General features: G+C 38.3%; 3 protein-coding genes across 7 annotated transcripts in view; all 3 read left to right on the forward strand.

Moving 5' to 3' along the window:
• Positions 1–828: 828 nt before the first annotated feature.
• On the forward strand, positions 829–11,656 carry LOC307041429 (monoacylglycerol lipase abhd6-A-like). 2 transcript variants are annotated; one of them, XM_079684832.1, is made up of 9 exons: positions 829–967; positions 1,919–2,033; positions 4,787–4,946; positions 6,549–6,662; positions 7,507–7,639; positions 7,742–7,899; positions 9,515–9,569; positions 9,981–10,081; positions 10,957–11,656. In XM_079684832.1, the coding sequence occupies exons 2-9, from the start codon at positions 1,930–1,932 to the stop codon at positions 11,134–11,136; spliced, it is 1,005 nt and encodes a 334-aa protein (XP_079540958.1). In that variant the 5' UTR covers positions 829–967; positions 1,919–1,929; the 3' UTR covers positions 11,137–11,656. The 2 variants fall into 2 exon arrangements, with proteins under 2 accessions (XP_079540958.1, XP_079540959.1); XM_079684833.1 differs by having other exon boundaries at positions 967–989.
• Positions 11,657–11,794: 138 nt separating this feature from the next.
• On the forward strand, positions 11,795–19,246 carry rpp14 (ribonuclease P/MRP 14 subunit). 2 transcript variants are annotated; one of them, XM_079684835.1, is made up of 6 exons: positions 11,795–12,093; positions 13,642–13,789; positions 15,957–16,041; positions 16,711–16,787; positions 17,066–17,144; positions 18,247–18,437. In XM_079684835.1, the coding sequence occupies exons 2-6, from the start codon at positions 13,698–13,700 to the stop codon at positions 18,301–18,303; spliced, it is 390 nt and encodes a 129-aa protein (XP_079540961.1). In that variant the 5' UTR covers positions 11,795–12,093; positions 13,642–13,697; the 3' UTR covers positions 18,304–18,437. The 2 variants fall into 2 exon arrangements, with proteins under 2 accessions (XP_079540961.1, XP_079540960.1); XM_079684834.1 differs by lacking the exons at positions 11,795–12,093; positions 13,642–13,789; positions 15,957–16,041; positions 16,711–16,787 and having other exon boundaries at positions 18,247–19,246.
• A 349-nt stretch (positions 19,247–19,595) lies between these two features.
• pxk (PX domain containing serine/threonine kinase) overlaps positions 19,596–22,946 on the forward strand; it is a 32,302-nt gene continuing 28,951 nt past the window's right edge. For all 3 annotated transcript variants that reach the window (XR_013808766.1, XM_079684829.1, XM_079684830.1), the window contains exon 1: positions 19,596–19,888. Coding sequence is in view for 2 of the 3 variants with exons in the window: in XM_079684829.1 (XP_079540955.1) it covers positions 19,787–19,888 (102 nt within the window). In the remaining variant the exon portion in view is untranslated. The remainder of the gene's footprint in view (positions 19,889–22,946) is intronic.

A 22,946-nucleotide genomic window follows, 5' to 3' on the forward strand; every position in this document is an offset into this window, starting at 1 on the left:
AAAGGTAATGAAATATTCGGATGTGTTACCAGTTAAAATAGTGATACCACAGTTTAGAAATACTTTGTCAACTATAAAAGTCCTGAACTTAACTTAACGCAAGAAATATAAAAAATCTTATCAAAGTATCAAAAGCACTTATCATGCATAATTACATAATACAAATCATATTATTTGACAATTAATCTTGATGCATTTACGTTACTTTAATGGGTGCATCGATCAAAGGTGGGTCAATCTTCAAGTACCTCAATGTGATTATGGATTTATTTGAAGGTTCAACATGAACTGGAGCTTCAACTTTCAAATGTAAATGTGAAGCAGACCTCGAGTCCTTCATGTTGAGGCACTCAGTCATTTTTACTTCACTACAATTTCGGGGGAAATATTGTCATTTTTACACCACTGAATTTATTTGACAGCTTTGAAGATTCTAATTAATAATATAAAATAAACCAACAAATTATATTTTACGTTTTATTATACATTAAGAAAACGTTATGGAACCATTGGAAACATTCACAAGCTACCCAGCAGTATTGTAATACCTGTTAACAAGTAAAACACATGATAAAGTGATGAACACATCAAAACATAAATTATTAAAATTGATATATATAATAATAATAATAATATATATTTATATATGTGCTGTTCAAATACTATAAATATGTACAATGTTAACAATAAATACAAACAGAGGAATGGGTACACTTTTATAAAGTTTAAAGTTTATACTTTTATAAATGAAGAATATCCAGTTAAAATGCAACAGTTGTTCCATGTTATATATAGGTATAATTTAGGTGTGTGATATTTCCGACGGTGCCTAAACGCAGCACAGGACTTTCCCTTTAAGTGAGATGATAGGCTGTTGTGTAATGTGGGTGAAAGAGGAGGAGGAGGAGGAATAGGAGGAGTGCATGGAGGACGTCAGGCGGTGACAGAGCGAAGAGGACTCGGACAGGTACGGTGCTACTTCCCCTCAGGTGGTATAGACATGCTGTATGATATTCATGTTTCATATGCAGACGCTGGCTGTGTTATTCCTAGTGTTGGTTGAACCTGCATGCTGTGAACCTGTTTGAGATGTGAGGTTTTCAAAAGACACTCATAACCAGGATACCTGTCAGTTCAAATGTAATATTTGTTGCGGCTTTTCAAAAAGACAATTCATTCCTCCTACCGTCAAACCTTATGTATAAAATATAGAAATATGTATGTTGAAACTTAAAGGAAACCAGCGTTCATGTTGTTAAAGGGAAGTTCGGTCTTCCGCTATACTTTACTGTACACACCGCCGGTTTGTAAATGCCACCGTCTTTTTTGTTTGAGTTCATTTTCAAGTTGAATATAAGCAATACAGTAAAACAATCAAAGCAATATATAGGTCAGTACATTTCGAGGCAAATTCACATAAAACGTGAATAATGCCAGGTTAACATAAAAAGTTACATTTTCTTCGGTAAAATCATGAACTTATGAGCAGTCTAACAACTATTAAGCTCTTCTCTTTTTGAGATTAATCTATTTTAATGCAAGGTTTTTTTTTTCTAAATGCAGCGAGAAGAAAATATTTCTCGTCTGATTGCAGTCAAGCTCATTTTAAACATTTTATAATAATTCTAAATGGTGTATAAGAATGTCACAACATTTTATGTGATAACAACATAGCAAAGAAACCGTAGGGTTTAGTATTGGTGCTTTCACAAAATATTTACCAATACCCAATGAGATTTTTGATACAATGTAGATATATTGACCAGCCCTTTCTTTAATGGTGTATAACACACACTGGTCAATGTTTATAGAGACAGATTCATGACTTATGAGAGCCAAAATGATAACTTACTGGGTTTACTGAACTCAAATGCTTGTATTGATGATGATGTATTTTTGTGTGTTTTATTTTTGAAAGGGTGTGCCGCCATGGAGATGATAATGATATCAGGATGTATTCTGGTTCTCCCAGTCTTCGCGTTCATCTACTCCTTCATGTTCTGGCCTGGATCCCTCCTTAAAGCTTACAACTGGTAAACACACTCACACACACTGGTTAGACTGGTAATAGTCTGTTGATTGTAGGGCTGCTCGATTATGGCAAAAATCATAATCTCGATTATTTGGGTCAATAATTGATATTACGATTATTAAAAACGATTATCCATTTACTTTGAAAACATCAATTTATTGGAGAAAAAAAATGTGAACAGTATGTTTTTAGCAGTTGATTACCCTGAACTTTAAGTATAATTCAACTGAAAAACCAATAAAAAAAAAATAATAATTAGAAAAGAACAAGTAATAATAATAATACAAAAATAATTGTGTACTTATTATATTACCCCAATGTTTTCAACCATTTTGAAACCTAGGGAAAGCCACACTTATAATCAAAGGAGCCATTTGTTACATTTGGTTGTCTGTAGTGGCAACATATTTTCACGCTTTGTGGTTTTTGTCATACATGTACTTTTTACACGGTGGTGAGACACAGTCCAGCAATTAGGTCTTTGTTGTTGGATTTTTTCACTAGACATCCAACGTAAGTTGTCAAAGAAAAAAAGTGGAGCTAATGTTGCAGCCAAACACAGTTGGAGCAAAAAACAACAAGATGAATCTGCTTCATTCCGTATTTTTACAGGTTTTAATCAGGGGTCTTTCCAAGATCTGATAGTAACCTGAGGATTTGTAAATTTTTCCAAAACCAGCACCTCTGTGTTCGAGGGTTGCATCATTGGACGCATTATGTTTAAAGGACGACCATCCCATTCTTGTGAACATAATATCTCAGGATTGCCTTCAGGGTATTATTCACATACATCCTCTTGGACTCAAGGTCAAACTGATTAGATGTTGGCAGTGAAACGTCAAATGGCAAGGTCACTGTAACATCATAATGTTATTTAGATAAAACATCTGAATCAGAAATCATTCATTTGTCCAATAGCGGGGAGGTTGACATTGTTACAACAATGGGGCAGGGCAAACAAAAAGCAAGTACAATTTATAAAATGAAATAAGTAAACAACCATGGTTAAAAATGAGTAGCCAGTAACAACATAATACATATTTGTAAAGTATATATTGCATATAGCAGTGTTGTTACAGTAAAGTTAATTTTCTATTGTTTTTTTTTCATTAATTTTATTATATATATACGTGTATATATATATATCATTTTTTTAAATATTATTTGTTTTTGTATTTTTCTTCGGGTAAAGAATTTCAATTTCAATGTCTACAGTATAACTCAAAGTTAATTTGTTATCAACACATCCGTGCTACAGTATGTGTAAGCATAGGTTAACCACATCTCATCCTGAGGGTAAACGATTTCTTTCCTTCCTTGCTCTGAGGAGTTTCCAAAATCACCCCAAAGATACAAATTAAAACTTGAATGTTTGTTGATTTGGCCATGGACGTGAAGCCTTCCTCTGCTCGTCTACCACAACCAGATAATGGTTTTGCACATATTAAGCTTCAGGTGGTTACTTCTCCTCCATGTGATAAAACTCTCACTCAGTCCTCTGTACTCTCAAACTTTCAAAATAGTTTCTAAGAAAAGAAAGTCTGGTCCTCACTGGGATCAGCAATAACAATTTACATAAAATATATTAAAATACCTAATATAGTAATATATTTTTAAGTTAATATTAACATTTCCCATTTGCAACATAATGGATTTTATATTTAAATAAATAACAATAAGTCAAACATATTATATTATAATAGCTAAGGCAAGGCAAGTTTATTTATACAGCGGCTTTCAACACAAGGCAATTCAAAGTGCTTTACAAAAATGAAAGACATTAAGAAAATGGCATTTAAAACCAAAGATAATAAAATAAACATTAAAAGAAAAAATACATGGATAAAAGTTACAGTGCAGTTTAAGATATGAATAGTTCAATTAAAAGCAGCGGCAAAAAGAAAAGTCTTCAGCCACTAGAGTGAATCTGTCCGGATGAAGCCTCTGAAATACGCTTTTATTTTGAAAGAGCAGATATGTTGGTGTGCCTTGGCCTATCGGACTTGGACTGTTAAAGCTGTAAAAAAGGAAACAGAATACTTGTTGGTCGGATTGACAGTGCTCTTTCACCCAGTTACACACACACACACACACACACACACACACACACACACACACACACACACACACACACACACACACACACACACACACACACACACACACACACACACACACACACACACACACACACACACACACACACACACACACACACACACACACACACACACACACACACACACACACAGTGCTGAGTCACAGTGATGTAATAGGGGTTTTTGTGACTTGAATAAAATGCTCGGTTACAGAAAACTATCATTAAATAAAATGTAAACAGGCTTTAAATTATGTTATCACAATTTGACTAACAGGAAAAACAAACGATGATACAGGAGAAGTTTAGATTTCCTCAGAGATATTAGGTACTTGTGCATTTCTTTCTTTCTTTCTTTCTCTCCTTTTCTTTCTTTCTTTCTTTCTTTCTTTCTGTCTTAACTTTTTTCTAAACTCTTTGTATTTCATGTGTTCCCCCGTCACTCGTTTTCATGTGTTTTATGAGTGATAGTGTAGTTTGCTTTTTAGCTTGTGTCTTGTCCTGTGTTGCTGTTGTTTTCATGCTACATCAGCAGAACTAATCCCCCCTCAGGGACAAATTAAGAACTTGAACTTTGAGTTGCAGTTTACTGCTAGGTCTCTAGCTAGAGGGGCAGATTCAGATGACAGATAATCTCTGCCTGTGATCCTCCTCAGGTACATGCGTCGCAAGCTGGGGCTGGTGATCCGGTACTGTAAGAGTGGAAGTTACCGCTTCTGTTACAGCAGCCGCGGGACGCCGGGGGGGGCCACGCCATCGCTGCTGCTTCTGCACGGCTTCTCCGCCTCCAAGGACATGTGGCTGCCAATCGTCAAGGTATCATACACACATACAGGGACACAGTTCTTCTCTCGCACACACAATACAAAAAAACAAGTGCACACTGAGCATCTTTCTCAAAAGCACAGCTTTTAAAGGACCAGTGTTTTGTACTGAAAGGGATCTATTGGCAGAAATGTAATATGACAAACATAACATGCTTTCATTCATGTTTTTGTAATTTTAGTCACTTGGAAATAAGCTACTGGCCCCTTTTTTCGGAGGCAGTAGCTCTGTCTATGGGGACTAGGCTCGGTAAATCCGGAAACCTTAACACCCATAAAAAAACCCTCAGATTAACCACATAGCCTAGTTTTACCCCCACTTCCTCCAGTAATTCCAGCACAGATTTGTACAATGAATTGTATTGCAGTTAAAAGGCAAAGAAAGACTATGGAACAAACTACATGTATGGCACTGACTGGAGACCACTAGACATCAGTAATAACCCACACTACCCCGCTGTAACGGCACACCTGATCCATGACTAATGTTCTGCACTTGCTTGCTTTAGGTGTGGTGAAAACAGGGGAAAGGCATTTTGCTAAAGCATGTGTCAGTTTGTTGAAATGGTTTAGTATAGAAGTGATAGTGGACAGTCACCACTGTAGGAGCAGATGGATCTAGCACACATTATACAGAGGGCACTCACAGAGGCTCTCCGTAACAGCGGCTTTGTAGACGCTTTAGCTGCGTTTTGGAAAATGTTCAGACTTCATACTAATAATAAAAAAATCTGAAACGTTAAAATTAAAGTAAAAATGTCCCCCAATGTCTTTTACCAGTTTGTCATGCATGACATTATTACACAATTTCCCACCTTGTTTACTTGTATTTTGGGGGGGGAGTTAAAACAAATACACGTAATCATGATTAATTACATGTTACTTGTTGGACGCTTTTATCCAAAGCGACTTACATACTCAATACTGTGGGCAATCCCCACAGGAGCAATTTGGGGTGAAGTGTCTCAGGGACACAACGGCATGTTGACTGCAGTGGGGTTTGAACCTGTGACCCTCCGATCCGAACACCAAGGCTGGCTCTATCTACTGGGACACACGCCTTAATCACAGATTATTTGTGTGATAAATGGAATTACATGTTTGAATCGATTTAAATGGGTTTCCCACGCCGAAAAAAAACCATCTGTTCTCCATGTAAACCCATAATCATTTATAACGCTGGCCTGGAGGCTAACTCTTCTTCACAGGACGTCAGAGAAACATACCACTTTCACACTTGGTCAAAGAAGTTCTCTATATGATTCATGTTAGAGACGCAGAGATATACAAAGCATAGCTCCCGGGATAGATATTTATAACCTGGGAATAATCTAATCAAATGATGCATAATGTTTTCCTGATCTTAATTTTTTAAACACTGCCAAACAATTTACACATAAGGAATTAATTGTTTATATGTAATTCATTCTATTTTTTTAATTGTATTGAATTTTTTGAATTGTATCTTATTTTTACATATTTGATAAATGTTTTTTCCCGTGTGCGTCTTGTTTCTGCACTCTATATTTCATTATATATAAAGTATTATCTTTTCATTTATTTTATAATTGGGTGCGTGTGTTTTCTCTGCCAGCATCTCCCCAGAGGCCAGCATGTGGTGTGTGTGGACATGCCCGGTCACGAGGGGACAACTCGCACCGGGGCCCAGGATTACTGCATTCAAGGCCAGGTCTCCAGAATCCACCAGGTGTGTGTGTGTGTGTGTGTGTGTGTGTGTGTGTGTGTGTGTGTGTGTGTGTGTGTGTGTGTGTGTGTGTGTGTGTGTGTGTGTGTGTGTGTGTGTGTGTGTGTGTGTGTGTGTGTGTGTGTGTGTGTGTGTGTGTGTGTGTGTGTGTGTGTGTGTGTGTGTGTGTGTGTGATGTCGTGCACAGTAAGGAACAGATACCGTTCAATATCTCTAACGGCAGGAAAGGAAGGAAGATTTACGGGAAATAAAAATAGAACGAGACGTATAGATAGATATCAATCCCTAGTTTGTGCGCCGTAGCTGGAGTCAGGACATACTGCTGTTAGCTTAGCATAACAACTAGAAGATTGGGAACACAGCCTGGCTCTGTTTAAAAAAGATCCATTTATCAACACTAAAAGTCACTAATAATCAGATATGGTCTTCCACGAGGTGTTTCCCCATGCTATATTTGTTCATTTGGCTCTTCCTCTTAGATATGTGCTTGCAATCTGGCATATGATCACGACGTTTTTATATAGTTTAATGCCCAAAAATGTCCTAAACAAAGCTAAATGGACTACAGGGAATAATATCTCTTGAAATGGCTTCATAGAATCTTAATCTGTAATAGAAAATACATTATAGTCCATATATTTGTCTTCTAAATTGCACATTTTGCACATGTAAAGTGGCACATTTCTATTGCATTAAAAGAGAAGACAATTAATGATAAGGTATTCTTCTTTATTACTGTTTTCATCCACTTCACGCCTGTGCCCACTCTCTGTAGCTGTAGTAGAGGCTGCACAGGGGCACTGAGCAGACAGTGATCCCCTCTGTCTTTGTGTCTCTGCCTGTGCAGTTTGTGAAGAGTATTGGTTTGGACAAAACACCCTTCCACCTGGTGGGGACGTCGATGGGGGGGAACGTCGCTGGAGTGTACGCTGCCCATCACCCTGCTCACCTGTCTGGCGTCACCCTGATGTGTCCGGCAGGTAAACTCAGCACATCTGATCTGTGTGATTTATCCTGGATTCAAACCCCATACTGATCGGTGTATGTGAGTGACAGAAGCTCTCCTCCTTTCTGTCCTGCAGGTCTGGTTTTCCCCACAGAGTCTGAGTTCATCGTTCGCCTGAGGGAGATGGAGAAGACTCAGCAGCAGGGGTCCATCCCTCTGATCCCCACTACTACTCAGGAGCTGGAGTCCATGTTGAAGCTCTGCTGCTACACCCCAATCAGCCTCCCCAAGCAGGTACAGTACGATGTGAGGGTCTAAGGGTAGAGGGTGTCGTTTTTCTCAAACTGATATTCTGAACAATCTGTGCTGTTGTATTAGCTGTAAAGTGTCTCTACTGTAGGTTATTTTTATTATATGTACACAGGGTTGGGTTGTAACGGAATACATGTAACGGCGTTACGTAATCAGAATACAAAAATCAAGTAACTGTATTCAGCTCGCGTTACATTTGAAAAACGAGTAATCTGATTACAGTTACTTTCGTAAACCTGAAGTGAATACATTTTGGATTACTTATTAGAATTATTGGTGGAAAGATTTCCTCACAACTTTTAATATTCATTATTAAAGGTACAGCCGAATCATCACAGCGCACAAAAACTTTTACCGCCGCAGATGGACCAAAAAAAGGGAGCGTGTGAAAAAAAAGGGGCGGGTCCACTCAGTGAAACAATAACAACGAAACATGGATGAACAAAAGTCTGCGTTTAAGTCGTGTGTGTGTAGAGGTGTGTGTGGTTAAAACACATCAGCCTGCGGTCGCCCTTTAGCCTTATGATTCTGAAGGTAAACACAGCGAAGGCGGTGCGTGAAAGGCGGTGCGTGAAAGGCGGTGCGTGAAAGGCGGTGCGTGAAAGGCACTGCGCGCTCCTCTTCTCAGAGGCTGAGTTAACCCTCCAGCTGCCTCCTGGCGCTGCAGAGATTTCATGAAGTGAAGGAGGTTTTCCTTCTATAAAACAGCTGTGGGCAGCAGATACTGTGAGTGTCACAGACATGAATTCATAGATCAAGGCAGACTGGTTCACAGAGTCTCCTGTTTTGCCGATCCGGTGCTTAAACAAATATAGCTCTACACCCCTGGCCGACATGTCCTTAAAATGAAGGCCGAGTTCGACATTTTAATTCATGTCCTGTCCTGCCAACACTGGCCAACCCTCACTCCTCAAATCCCAAGCTGCATCCCCAAAAAGTTTATTATGTTGTTGCTTCGTTTCAGATGTTATGTTTCAGTTGTGCTCTTGATAAGCCATTAAAACAGTAAAAACACGTTCAGTTTCCTTTTTGCTTTTTGTGTCTCCTGTTCACCAAAACATACCATCTGTGATGGAAAAATAAAGTAATCCAAAAGTAATCTAAAAGTAATCTGATTACGTTTTTGTTTTTTTAAGACGCGTAACAGTAACTGTATTCGGATTACTTTCAGAGCCATGTAATCAGTAATCAGTAACTGATTACATTTACAAAGTAACCCTCCCAACCCTGTATGTACAGCACTTTGGCTCGACCAAAAATAGTTTATAAATGTGCTATATAAGTAAAAGTGTGTGTGAGAGACTCCCTCTGGAGGGAACACAGGGATTGTAGCCTTTGCAGACCATTTACATGCACACAAACCTGTAGAACACTGCAGGGAAGGGAGAACCCCCCAAAGCATAATAGGGCCCCTTTAAACACAAAAGGGCTGTTAAGTAGAGGAGTCTCTGTCTTTAGCTTTGCGACAGACTTTTCATTTTTTTGTTGCAAACATGCTTTTTAATATCTGGCGTAAAGGAACCATTAGTACAGTGCACTGTGTACCCATTGAATTGTGTTTGTGTATCTTTTTAATTGAGTGTGTGTGTTTTAACAGCTCCTGCGAGGTCTCCTTGACAACAGGGTGCCCAACAATGATTTCTACAAAGAAGGTCAGTCTGCTCCTCTCTGAAGTCCTTCTCTCCTCCTCCACTAAGCAGTGCACATTAGAAAATAATCCTTCCCATCTCCATGGGGATCCAAGTTTGGAGTTTTATCGACAACATTTTTTTATTTTAATCAGCCAGGAGTATTTGATGTCCAAAGTCTTTAATTATTGTTGTTTCATGTATTTTTGTCATTTGCTCCTTTTTAATGATTGTGTGTGTGTGTGTGTGTGTGTGTGTGTGTGTGTGTGTGTGTGTGTGTGTGTGTGTGTGTGTGTGTGTGTGTGTGTGTGTGTGTGTGTGTGTGTGTGTGTGTGTGTGTGTGTGTGTGTGTGTGTGTGTGTGTGTGTGTGTGTGTGTGTGTGTGTGTGTGTGTGTGTGTGTGTGTGTGTGTGTGTGTGTGTGTGTGTGTGTCAGTGTTCATGGAGATCGTCGGGGAGAAGTCTCGTCACTCGCTGCAGGACAGCTTGCACCTGATCACATCCCCGGTGCAGGTGATCTGGGGGAAGGAGGATCAGGTACACATGAATCATTTGGAGCCTCGGACTCACCGACTGATCTTAAAACGCTCCTCTCCTCTCTCCTCTCCTCTCTGCCTCTCCTCTCTGCGTCTCCTCTCTGCGTCTCCTCTGCGTCCTGTTTTATAGGATTTTATTTTCAACTCTTGGTCCTACATATTTGATCTCTTATGTGTTTTCCTTTAAACGGTCTATGTTTCTTTGATCTAAAGCGCTCTAATAGAGTTAGCTGTGTTTTCAAGTTTATTTATATATCAGTCTGGGTGGCGATAGCTCTGGGACTTGGCGCAGGAGCCAGTGGGTCTCTGGTTCAAGTCCCAGAATGGACCAAGGACAGAAAATCTGGTACTTTGCAGGGTGAGGGGTGTCCATCACACATTTCCAAAAAGCATGTGCTAAGATGTTTAGTTAAACAAAACAAAAAAAATGTAAACATCAACTTGACTTTCCAGAAATGTAAATCATAACCCATAATCCAAAAACAACGTCAACTGAATTTGTGATCTAATGTCTAATGATGTGATCGGAAATTAGTTTTTTCTCCGGCATGCAAGCAAACAAAACCACTCCCTTGTCTATATATAAAGCCCATTTATCCGCAGTGCCATTATGAAAACATGATTATAAAAAATTGAATTACAAAGAGCAGATTTTTTAAATGATCAGACATTTTAGAATCAAAATACTTTATTTATTAATTCATTTGTTTTCATTAAGATATTTGGTAATTAGTTATCTTATTTATTTATCCCTGGGAAAATGGTGTTTCGTGACAGTTGCTTCTTAATATTGATCTATTAGATTTAATTTGACTAAAGTCTCTAAATGGCTCAACCAACCATGAGGAGCTGCTGATGGGCCTGCTTCTCCTCCAGGTGGTGGACGTGTCGGGGGCGGCGGTGCTGCAGGCGGCGCTGCCAAACTGTCAGGTGGAGTTGATAGAAAACTGTGGTCACTCTGTGTCATTGGAGCGTCCCAGGAAATCTGCCAATTTCATCATGGACTTCCTGTCTAAGAAGGAAGTCAACGGTGGAAACGCTAAGAAAATTTCCTGAAGCAAACTTTATAACCCTATGACCTCAGAATGGACAATGAAGGCTGTGAATTTGGTTTGATGCTCTTTTGTAGTTTGGTATAAGAGTTTTGCTATGACAGAGTTTATATCTGTAACATTTTAATATTCCAAATATTCCTGACGTTTTTAGACACGCAGCACCAAGCAGGAAGCTGTAGTCTCCATTTTAGATAAGTGTTGAAAGAAAACATTCCGATTTCTCTTTCAGAAACAATGTTTCTCAGTGTCTTGTTTCATGTGAACACACACATCTTTACAGCTACCATTTATGAGTAGATAATTTATTCAAGATACCACAGAGCAGAAGTCCCTTTGGTGTGCAAATGATTATATTTGCTGAGAAGAATTACACAAGTAACTTGACATTTGCAACAAAAACATGAAGATAAAATAATTTAAGGATAAATAATACTGATTGTTGATAATTTTCAGATTGTCTTCATGTATATTTTGGCTTGGGGTATATTTCGGTCAAATTAAAGTTATTATTGTTGACTCAATTTATGCCTATTGTTAGATTATTGAAATTCTGCACTTTCTGAGATTGAAACATCATATTTTTATTTCTCATGTAAGCATTGTTTTTCATGTATTTAACACCATGCCGGAATGTTTGTTGGTTTTTATTAGATTTATTTCTAGATAGTCATCTCTACTATCCAATTTTCTTTCACAATATCATAAATGGATTGCAAATGTAAACAAATGAAATGATAGCAATTTTACTATTGCTTAAACTATCAGCACTTTTTTTTTTAGTATACCTGACATTTATTACCTTTACTGTATATTTTTCGATTCCTGGATTTTGGACGGAGTGAACCATCTCACTATTGTGTACTCTTTGAGATATCCGTCTGTGATGACTGCGCATGCGCGGACTCCAGGGGCATGCTACATTTCACAACACGCTGAACTCTCAATGTGGATGTAGTTGGTGAGTTAAATGCTTAACAACTGAATTCTTAATAAACATTTATCAAACCAGAAACTGCATTTACTTTACTCTTAGGTGTTTTCAGCTGTCAGTGTAGCAGCTAGAAACTAGAGTAGACTTAAAAGCCAGTTCAGTTTAGCTACTGTTTGACCTCCTGTAAGCTAGTTCTAGATTCAGGTTGTTGTTCTTTATACATATTTTTTAAATGTCTATAATTGCATTCATGTTCCTGACATTTTCGTGACGAAAGGGTTGTCTGTCAGACTTTAAATGCATGGGTTATTTATTATGTCAGATGTTAGGTTTAATGTAACAGCAAGTTTTAATTGTGGCTTAGCGGTTAGCTGGCTATGTTGTTAGCTAAGTTTATTATTTGCTTGTGTGAAAAAACATGTTTGCTATAAGAGTGAAACAATATATTGTGCCCCTTTTTTGCATTACAACTAAAACCGGGGCTTTTATAAATCTCTTTCAGTCTCCTGACCTTCATAACCTAACATATGAAAACAGAGATATATTATGTACTTAAAGGTGGGGTATGTAATTTATTTCAGAAACACTTTTTGTTGTATTCCATGGAATGCTCTTAACATCCCGATAGCAATGAATATATTAAATGCTTTGACAATACATAAAAGAAATTCATCTGTGGAAGCCGTAGCGCTGTAAAAAGCACGACCAATCATTTTAGCAGGCCCGGCTAAAATAACTGGATGTTATGGTTAGTACTGGATGTACTGATGTTATGTTACTGGATGACCTGCCTGTCAGCCTTCCATCTGTGCACAAACTTATCTCGTGTCCTCATTGGTCATGTGCGTGTTCGTGTGTGTTGGAGGAGGGGCTCTATAAGGAAGAGGCAGATTTTTTCCGGTTGTGTATTTTCAAATTCTAGCGCACTCGAGCTGGTTTCTCCAAAATTACCTACCCCACCTAAATCCTAAATAGGGAAATTATTGTGTTACAGCATGCTTTACACTGGAGTAAAAACTACTCAATAAATATTGGAATATCTGATAAACTATATATAAATATAAAGAAATAAGTTGGAATGCACTATAATATCAAACTAGTACAACTACATTGAGGTTGAGTGTAGGATGGAGAAAAACAGAGTAAAGTCTGTTTAAAAAAAGAGAGAGGACAAAATACGAGTTATGAGTTTAGTAATAGGGATGCACTGTTTTACCCTTTTTCACCTAAATAATACATTTTATTTTATTTAAATACCAAACTTAAGGTACCAGCCAGTATTGATCCTATACCAGTTATCACAAACTTCGGTCTGGTGTTACTGGCAAACTTTTTGCAAATATAGTTGAATTTCTTAAGAACAGCATGTCACTGTAGTTGAATCAAACCTTTTTTACACCAGGACGTATAGCTTTAGTTGGGGACTATTTCCAGCTGTGGATTTGACCACACATGGTTCCCTAGTGAGCTTTTCCAGAAGTCACAGTCTACAGTGAAAGTGCATCAATTTCTTTAAAATAAATCATGTTGAGTTTAGTTGATGACTTTTTAATCTTCAATTATTTGCTTTTATAGTCTGAGCTGACTACTATCTGTTGGAGTTCCCTGATGTTCCCTGATGCTTTAATATAATGAGCTGCGCCGACACAAAGGACAAACCTGCGCTCTACCAACGGGTCGTGTTGAAGAACGCCTCACCGTACCACTACATGAAGGTCTGCCTGTAAGTCCCTCTATCTCTTTTTTGATACTGTTTATAAATACCGATTTATTGTTTTATTAATTGGCTCTTCATTAACTCTTTAAAAATGATCATATTTATTTTTGTTTTAGGGTGGATTAGGCTCAGGTAAAACAAAAAGTTTACAATTGGAAGAAGGGGAAAGGGGGTACAATTTACAAGATAACATTGATGAGCAATAAACTCAAATATTATTTGAGATGAAAGTTGTAAATTAATAAGGAAATATTTCAAATGTACAGATAAAAGAACATTCTGAAATGACACTAATTTACAAAAGAAACATTGCAAGGTAGGATCAATCTCACCACACTGCGAGAGATTTTATAAAAATAAAGAATCTGTTAATAAAGAGTGAATAAAGATAACATATTAAAATAGGATGAATTGCAATATAAAGGTATAAAACATGTATTTTTATAAATTATAAAATCAATATACCACAATTTAATAATTTTATCTTTATGGTTAATTTAGTGGGAATGCTGATACAGCACAACATTCTTTATTATTCTGCCGGGTTATTTTGCGCTTCCTCTCCCACATTCCGCATCGCAGAAACTCCGTCCAAACATCAAAACGTTCAGCTCGGTCGGGAATCGATGGCTATTACTTTTCTTATTCATAACTTTCATAATTCCAGAGATACATCCGATAATTCATCAAATGTTTAACATGCAAGTCAATGGAGAAACTCTTCAGACTTGAACAATCTTCATGCAACTTCAACTGCTAACTGCTCCTTCATACTTTCACTCAGAAACCTCATTCCAACTTTAAAATGTTACACAGCACCTTTAGTTAATCTGCCAAAAAGGCCACATTATTAACCAGAAAGTACACAAAAAGCACACTTGAGATGCTCAAGGTCCTTGAGATGCTTTACGTGTTGAAATGTCACCGATATCTGTTACGGTTCTTCAACAAAACGTTCACATGTAAGAAGTTTATCTCATTCAGAAAAATGGAAACCTGTGATCTCTGCACACCTCGTTAGGTCAAATATAAACACCTGTATCATGGAACACGATGATGTCATAACTCCAACTGACATGCTCAGAGCAGCAGACTTCAGATAATCGTTAACACAGCTCTACATCAAATCTGATGTTACGTAATGTGGTGTTACTATGGCAATGCATCCCTCGCCATAAAATAGCAGCAGACTTCAGATAATGGTTAACGGTCCTGCCCTCAACAGCTCTACGTCAATTATGGGTTGTCATCATATGCCGTTTCCATGGAAACGCATCCCTTGCCATAAAACACGATGTCGCTATAACTCCAATGGACACGGTCCGATCGTCCCCCAAACTTCGCTTGTATATCACCGGTCCATGCCTCAACAGCTCTACGCCAAATCTGAGATCTCACCATAGGCTGTTGCCATGGAAAGGCATCCCTCACCATAAAACACGATGTCGCAGTAGCTCCAATGGACACGGTCCGGTTGTCCCACAAACTTCACCTGTATATCACCTCTCCATGCCTCAACAGCTCTACGTCAAATCTGAGATTTCACCATATGTCGTTTCCATGGAAACGCATCGCTCGCCATAAAACACGATGTTGTCGTAACGCCTATGAAAAGGGTCAAAACAGCGCCAGACTTCAGATAATGGTTAACAGTCCTGCCCTCAACAGCTCTACGTCTATTATGGGATGTCATCATATGCCGTTTCCATGGCATATGAAACGGCATATATCCCTCGACATAAAACACGATGTCGCTATAACTCCTATGAAAATGGGGTGTCATCAAATGCCGTTGGCATGGCGACAGATCATTTGCCATCAAGTTAGTTCAAAAGTTTCCAGTTCAAATATTCTGCTGCTTTTCCAAGCCTTTTTACTTTCTTTTCTTCTATTATCACACATTCAAGCCCCCAGTGTTCATGTATAATTTCAATCTAAATTCTTCACTTTCTTCTTACACATTACATTTCAGCATAGCAGTTTAGCGTTAGCTTTTCAGCATAAAGCATTCCCACTAGCAATTTCTTCAGGAATTGCATTCTCTTGTTGCACTTATTGTTAGTTGCTTTGGATAAAACAGTGTCTAATATTGTGGTGTCTACAACGTGATAATATAGTTGCATCTTTACCAATTAAATCTGTACCCTGATCCACATGATGTTTCTGTGTGTAGTGTTCTGGAGGATGAGTCTACCCGACTGAGTGCGGTCAATCTGAAGCAGTTCATCATCTCAGGGCTGGACAGTCTTTATGGAGAGGTGAGCTCACCAACACTTGGTCGACGGTTCAATTCCCACAGCGGGATCTGCTCTGATAATCCATTAAATGCTGGTTCAAGTTTAAATATACTTGACAAACCTTCTTTAATTTGATTATTTGTTGATGGCTACCAGTTCACCTCAGGAAATTATAATGGGTGTTTTCACTATTATTATTTAAAAATAATCATTTATCAAAAAAAGTTTGGGAGGTTTGTCTTAATGAAAAATATCTCTGAAGTTATATAATATAATTTATACAGATATAGAATAAATACAATAATCCGTTTTAAGTAGAAGGCCTTCATTAACTTTTTTACTCAAGTCATATTAAAAATATATATTTATAGTACCAATAAGAGTACTCATTATACAGAATGCCCCATTTCAGAGTCATAAATAATATATTACTTGATTTTATAGTTAGTGATATACACATTTGTATGACTTTTATGTTGTAGCTGATAAAGGTGGAGCTAAATTTTTTTTTACATTTTTTAATTAACATATAACCTGGGCAATAAATGTAAGTAGTAACTAATAATGTAGTAGGGTAAACAGTGCAATATTGGCTTCAAATATGTAGTATAAAGTTAAGTACCTCAAAACTGTACTGAAGTGCAGTATTAGAGTAACTATACATATTTAGCTTTTGTGTATGTGTTCCAGGCGGGAGCAGCGTTGAACTTTGACCTGTTGAAGTACGATGAAGACACCCTCACGGCCTTTCTGCGTGTTTACAGCAAGTGAGTTCAGCAGCAGCACAATGGAAAACACATTTTCACTCCTTCTACACAAGATGTTTTTTTTATATCTGTGTGTGTGTGTGTGTGTGTGTGTGTGTGTGTGTGTGTGTGTGTGTGTGTGTGTGTGTGTGTGTGTGTGTGTGTGTGTGTGTGTGTGTGTGTGTGTGTGTGTGTGTGTGTGTGTGTGTGTGTGTGTGTGTGTGTGTGTGTGTGTGTGTGTGTGTGTGTGTGTGTGTGTGTGTGTGTGTGTGTGTGTGTGTGTGTGTGTGTTTTTTCAGGGGCTTGGTGAAGCTGTGGAGCTCCCTGACTCTGCTGAGCTTGTACCAGAAACAAGCCTGCGCCTTCAGAGTGCTTCAGGTCAGCACATCCAGATCAGTGTGCAAAAAGGATCTTTATGTTGTGCATTAGCTGCTTAGAGGCAGTTAGATATCTGAGTCGAAGTTAAATGATACATCTTGGGCTGCACAGTAAGCTCTAGTAGAGAGCTAATAATACTGAGGCTCCTTATGGCAGTGGATAAGGCTTCAAATCTGATCCGCAAACCTTACCAGTCCCTCTGTAATAAGGGCAAAACAGACAAAGAAAAAAATAAGAGGATTGGATTCACCTTTATACTGTACACCTTTGTGTATTTTGAATGTTGATTTTTTGTATCCTAGATTTATGTTTAAAAATACAGAACCATCAATGCAATATAAAGAGACATTCTTCTTCACTGAAATCTAATCGGGGATGAACCTCAATGTTCATATTATACTGCAAGCAAAACAATGTGTGATCACGTATTGTCGATTTATTTGTGCAAGCTTTATTCGAGACTGCTTTCTTCTCAAGACAAGAATCTCAATTTGAGCCATTGCATATTTTTCAAATGAAAAGGAATTTGCTTGGTGTATAATGCTGCATAGTAGGAGAAATTCAAATGTTAAAAAATATAAAATACAAAAAAGGTAATATATAATAAGTATATCACAAATGACTGTTTATCGCATACAGTACAATTTTGGAAAGTGGTAGTATTGTCCGGAAATGTGCTAAATTGTCTTATGAAATTATATATATTCAAAAACACTTATCTTTATCTGTTAACTTTAACCTACTCTTTGTTTTACTTAATTATATTGTTGTAAATGTTATGTTTACTGTTACTTTTCATATTTTATTTTTATTTATCTTCGATTCAACTCTTGCCTGTCCTTTCCTATGTATCACTCTTATAGATATATAGATGGATGGATGGATGGATAGATAGATAGATAGATAGATAGATAGATAGATAGATAGATAGATACTTTATTGATCTCAATCTTGGAAATACTTGCTGTTACTGCTCTGACACCTGAATTTTCCTACAGGTATTAATAGATTTTTATTTAGGGAACCTGAAGTGGGAAAATAGGAACTATTTTTGGGTTTTATTACTCATTTCTCAACCTTATTTCTTTTGTTTTGACTCCAGGTGTCTCCGTTCTTGCTGGCGCTGACAGGAAACAGTCGGGAGCTGCAGCTGGACTGACGGAGGATGAGTTTCCTGTGGAGCAGATCCTTTATTAACCCGAGGTGGCGGCGCTGCCTCTCTCCTCCCTCCTGTCGTCTGCTCCACGTCGGCCAGAAAGCCTCCCTCACCAAAGCGTTCTCTGCCCGAGATGTGCAGCTGTTCGCAGAGCTGACGGGTGACAACAACCCGGTCCACCTGGACCCCGTCTATGCCAGTACCACCGCCTTCGAGGCACCCATCGTCCACGGCGTCCTCATCAACGGTCTGATCTCGGCCGTGCTCGGGACCAGGATGCCGGGCCGCGGCTGCATCTTCCTGTACCAGGAGATCCGCTTCCCTGCGCCGCTCTACATCGGAGAGGAGGTGCTGGCCGAGGCCGAGATTCGCAAGATCAAGATGTCGTTCGCCTTCATCGCCGTGACGTGCTCTGTGAAGGACAAGGTGGTGATGGAGGGGGAGGTGATGGTGATGATGCCTGAGGAGCAGCAGAAGAAGGAGTGAGAGGAGGAGGAGGAGGAAGAGCATTATGTTATTTGCAGTGAATAAATAACGTCTCCATTGCAGCACAAACAGTGCAGCCCGACTTCCCGAAATATTTTGGTTGCAGCAGTATTTTTTCATGACAGAATCCCCTCCCTTTTGTTTTTGTGTTGTAATTGATGTTTTTTTTTTATGGAAGTGCATTTGGATAGAGCAGCTAGAAGAAAGGCGTCAGTCGCTTCATTACATTTTTTTATGTTTAATCTTGGTCTTTATTTTGTTTAATGTGTGAGATATTCTGTGTGGAATAAAAACAAAATCTTTTTTTTATGACAAAGTTATCTTTGAATTTTTTAGTAATTACAACCCCCTTTTTAAAATCAGACTGGGAAAACAATAAACACAAACAATATACTGCACAGCACAGAATTAAAACGTTTCAAGAATCATGAAAAACATCTAATAAAGTATTTATATAGTGTCTCAGATATTTTCTTTGTTTTTTCTCGTTGAGGACCTACACATTTTTTTTGTTGTTCAATATATATATAAATATTCAATACTTCTTTATATAAATTAAAAACACTTACACCATAAATAGATGCATAAAGATCACCAATTGGTACAAAATTCTAATTAATTATTTGAAAATAGGTGATTATGTTCCCCCCATAGAAAGCTTATTAAGCAAGAAATGTATACAAATAAAAACAACGGTTTAATCAAACTCCGTGTTTTGTTCAGTTATGGGGGTTAGGGTCAACTTCATAATTGTGCAATATTCATGATGGGCATTTCCCTTTGCAGTTCTCCCTCCGGACCAGCAGGTGGCACTGACGCTCCATGAGGTTGGTTGCGTAGCAGCGTTTCTTGGTTACCGTAAAGCTAAGCTAACAGCTAGTTTGCATCTCTGGCTGTTTCCTGCTCGGTTCAGCGGGGCTCCTCCTCAGTGTCTTCCCGGCGTTTTCAGTCAGTGACACACGGACGTTTACATCAGACTTTCACCGTTTATCTTCCGGGAATGTCTTACCTGGAGAAGCCGGCCCCCGGCAGGCTGCTGCTGGACGACACCGTGCCGCTGTCTGCGGTGATTGAAGCCAGCCAGAACCTGCAGTCCCACACGGTGAGTGTTTATCGGGAATAAAACGGCAGTTAACCATTAACAACATTTAGGTTTAACGGCAATAGCTTATTTAAATGGTTAATTAGTGGTAGATGTTAATGTCTGGCTATTGGTGAGTTTACAAATATATCTTAGTTGGTTTACAAGTGGGCGTTTGAGCCTCTCGCTGCGTCACCGGTTCCTTTATCGGACACAGATGTGAAAGCTTTATTTCGTATCCTTTCCTGTACATCGTTGCACTAATCACCAACCGTCGTTCACAACTAAATACATAATAGTTTTAAAACAGAACAATCAACTCAAACAATACGTGTATAGTCAAATTGTAAGCATCAGTGTTGTAACATAGATCCATTATCGGACAGACAGGCAGCTGACCCTGGCTCTGTGTCGCTGTCACTGATTAAGCAATTTCCTGGAAACTCTCTGCAAACTGCTGATATACAGGCTTTCGGAGTGGAGCACTGACAATGACTGACTGGAGGAAGGACCAGGAGCTGAGACAGTGCCAGTGAAAGCCCGAGAACAGCCGCTGATCTAAAGCACATTAAACCGAAGTCCAGTTAAAGTTTTGCGTTGTATAAATTCCTCTTATTTCTGACCCACAAACATTCTCTAAAACATAAACTATGGTCTGTTCGAATGTGTAATGGTCTGTTGCAACATAACATTTAAATACGTATGTTACATGATTTATCCCTTTTACATCCTTCTCAGAACATTGTATCAAGACCACAGGCCTTTTACAGATGTAAAACATTCATAATTTACAAGTGCCAAATTATGTATGTTATCTATGGTGAATTCAAAATGGAGTGGATTGTATAACCTTTTATAAACAACAAGCAATTAAGTATGTTTCCTCTAAAGGAGCGTGGCATCTTCCACCAACATTACAATTCCATCATGCTGGGAGTAGCCAATGATCAGCATTACTTTGAACTGAAATGTGTACTTTAAATTCGTGTGTGCAATACAAAAAAGACGTTAATAACAATGGAACTAGCCTTGTTAATATTAAAGCAGGACATGTGGTCTGTCCGATAACGGACGCATGTGCGGTTGTTTGTTGTTGTCAGTCCGACAGGGATCAGCTGAGCTAGCCGCTTAACCAGGCGTGCTAATGTCAGGCATCTGATCATTGTTGGTGTTAATGTTAGAGTAAAAGAAAACCATAAACGCATAGGAGAGACTAATCATGTTGGACGAAATCATTATATTCATGTATTTAAAATTATTTGTATCAAAAACATTGCCTTCTCCTCGTTGCTATAGACTTATAGTTTTTTCTATTAATCTACATTAAAAATCAACCAGAACAGCCACATTTCTGTTATTCAGAATCCAGATTTCCTTGAGGCTGGATCTGTCAGATGACTTCTGAATTCCCCAACTTAAGCAGCTGAAATGAATGCAACACTGTGAGGCCAGGCCCCTGCTTACTGTTACACTGTGCTGGGGAAACCCTCATTTAAAGTCACACACAGACATTTGTATTGACACAAATTGCTAGATGAGTGCTGGATAATAACCTTGTCGTTAGGTCAACTACATTTTTTCTAGATTGCAAATACAAGCATAATATTATTGTTAAAAGGATAGTACTCCAACTCGGTGAATCTGCTGATACTACTGCACTTATTTTCCCCAACTGGAACTCATTGGGATCATTGACATGAGGGGATTATTACAGTGAGTCTGCAGCTCGGCGGGACTGCATGCCTGTGGCAGGGGAAAGGCCACTGAGGGCAGGCTCTCTTTTACTGATTACCCTACATATAAAACAAAAGAAGCACATGACTGTTACAGTAAACATCAACACATTATACAACAATCAGGGGAAGTGCATTAACATAAAGAACATCAACTGAAAGAAAACAAATGCATTCACACTGCTCTGTCAGTCAAACGGGATTCAAATTGTTTTAACGGGATTAGCTTGTCTAATTTAACAAGCTTTCACAGATTGTTTCAATTGTGTATGGTATAGTATTAAATAGCTAGTTCCCCCATCTCAGTATTAACATGATTAATTTCAAAGGCCAACTATTTTTGGGAGCTAATTAACTTTGAATTTGATTGATAGTTAAAAAGACCTAGAAGATATTAGGTAATTTGTCACGAAGAGCTTTGTAAATGTCACCCAATATTTTTTATAAAGTCAGATACTGAATTATGTTCCAGCGTATTGCAGCATCCCTATTTTTCAAATATTTTTGTTTTTAACGGCTTCTGCAAGCCCAAAATGATTGCAGATTAAAGGTCAGCCTTACAAACTCACGAGTGGAGAGTTATGAGGATAGCAAGAAGGCAGGTTTATTATAACTGCAATTCAAAGTACCTTGCATAAGGGATTTTAGTTCATATCGGCAAGACAAGGCTGGTTTATTTATGTAGCAGATTTCAATGAGGCAATTCAATGTGCTTTACATACAAACACAATAAAAGCATTAAGATAAAGTGTAACAGAAAAGCATTATGAAACAACGTCTCAAATACCGGTACCTGTAAAAACATTACATTACATTTAGCTGACGCTTTTATCCGAAGCAACTTACAATAAGTGCATTCGACCAGGAAGATACAAACTTGAAGAAAACAGAATCATATAAGTACGTCAAGTTTCATAGAGCTAAAACATTTCAAGTTCTACTCAACTGGCTTTAGATAAACCAGTCCTTTATTAGTATATAAGTGCTTTGTTAGCAATTCTTTGTTAGTAATTATATCGATCGAAGTGGAGTCGAAAGAGATGAGTTTTCAGCGCCGGAAGATGTGCAAGCTATCTGCTGTCCTGATTTCAATGGGGAGCTCATTCCACCATTTTGGAGCCAGGATAGCAAAAGTTTTTGCTGATGGGAACTTGGGTCCCATTTTACATACATAAAAAAGCCACAAATAACATTGTAGTGGCTATTTGTCAAGAACAATAAAACTTCAAAAGGCCACTGAGGCACCATGTACGGCGGATCTTACGCAGATCATGAGTGAGTAAATGAGTCCATTGTCCAGTCAAGGCATCAACGTTTTGTGGTGTTTATTGTAGTTGACAAATAGC

This window comes from Notothenia rossii (assembly GCF_949606895.1).
Source record: "Notothenia rossii genome assembly, chromosome: 5".
In the NCBI taxonomy this organism is placed as follows: Eukaryota; Metazoa; Chordata; class Actinopteri; order Perciformes; family Nototheniidae; genus Notothenia; species Notothenia rossii.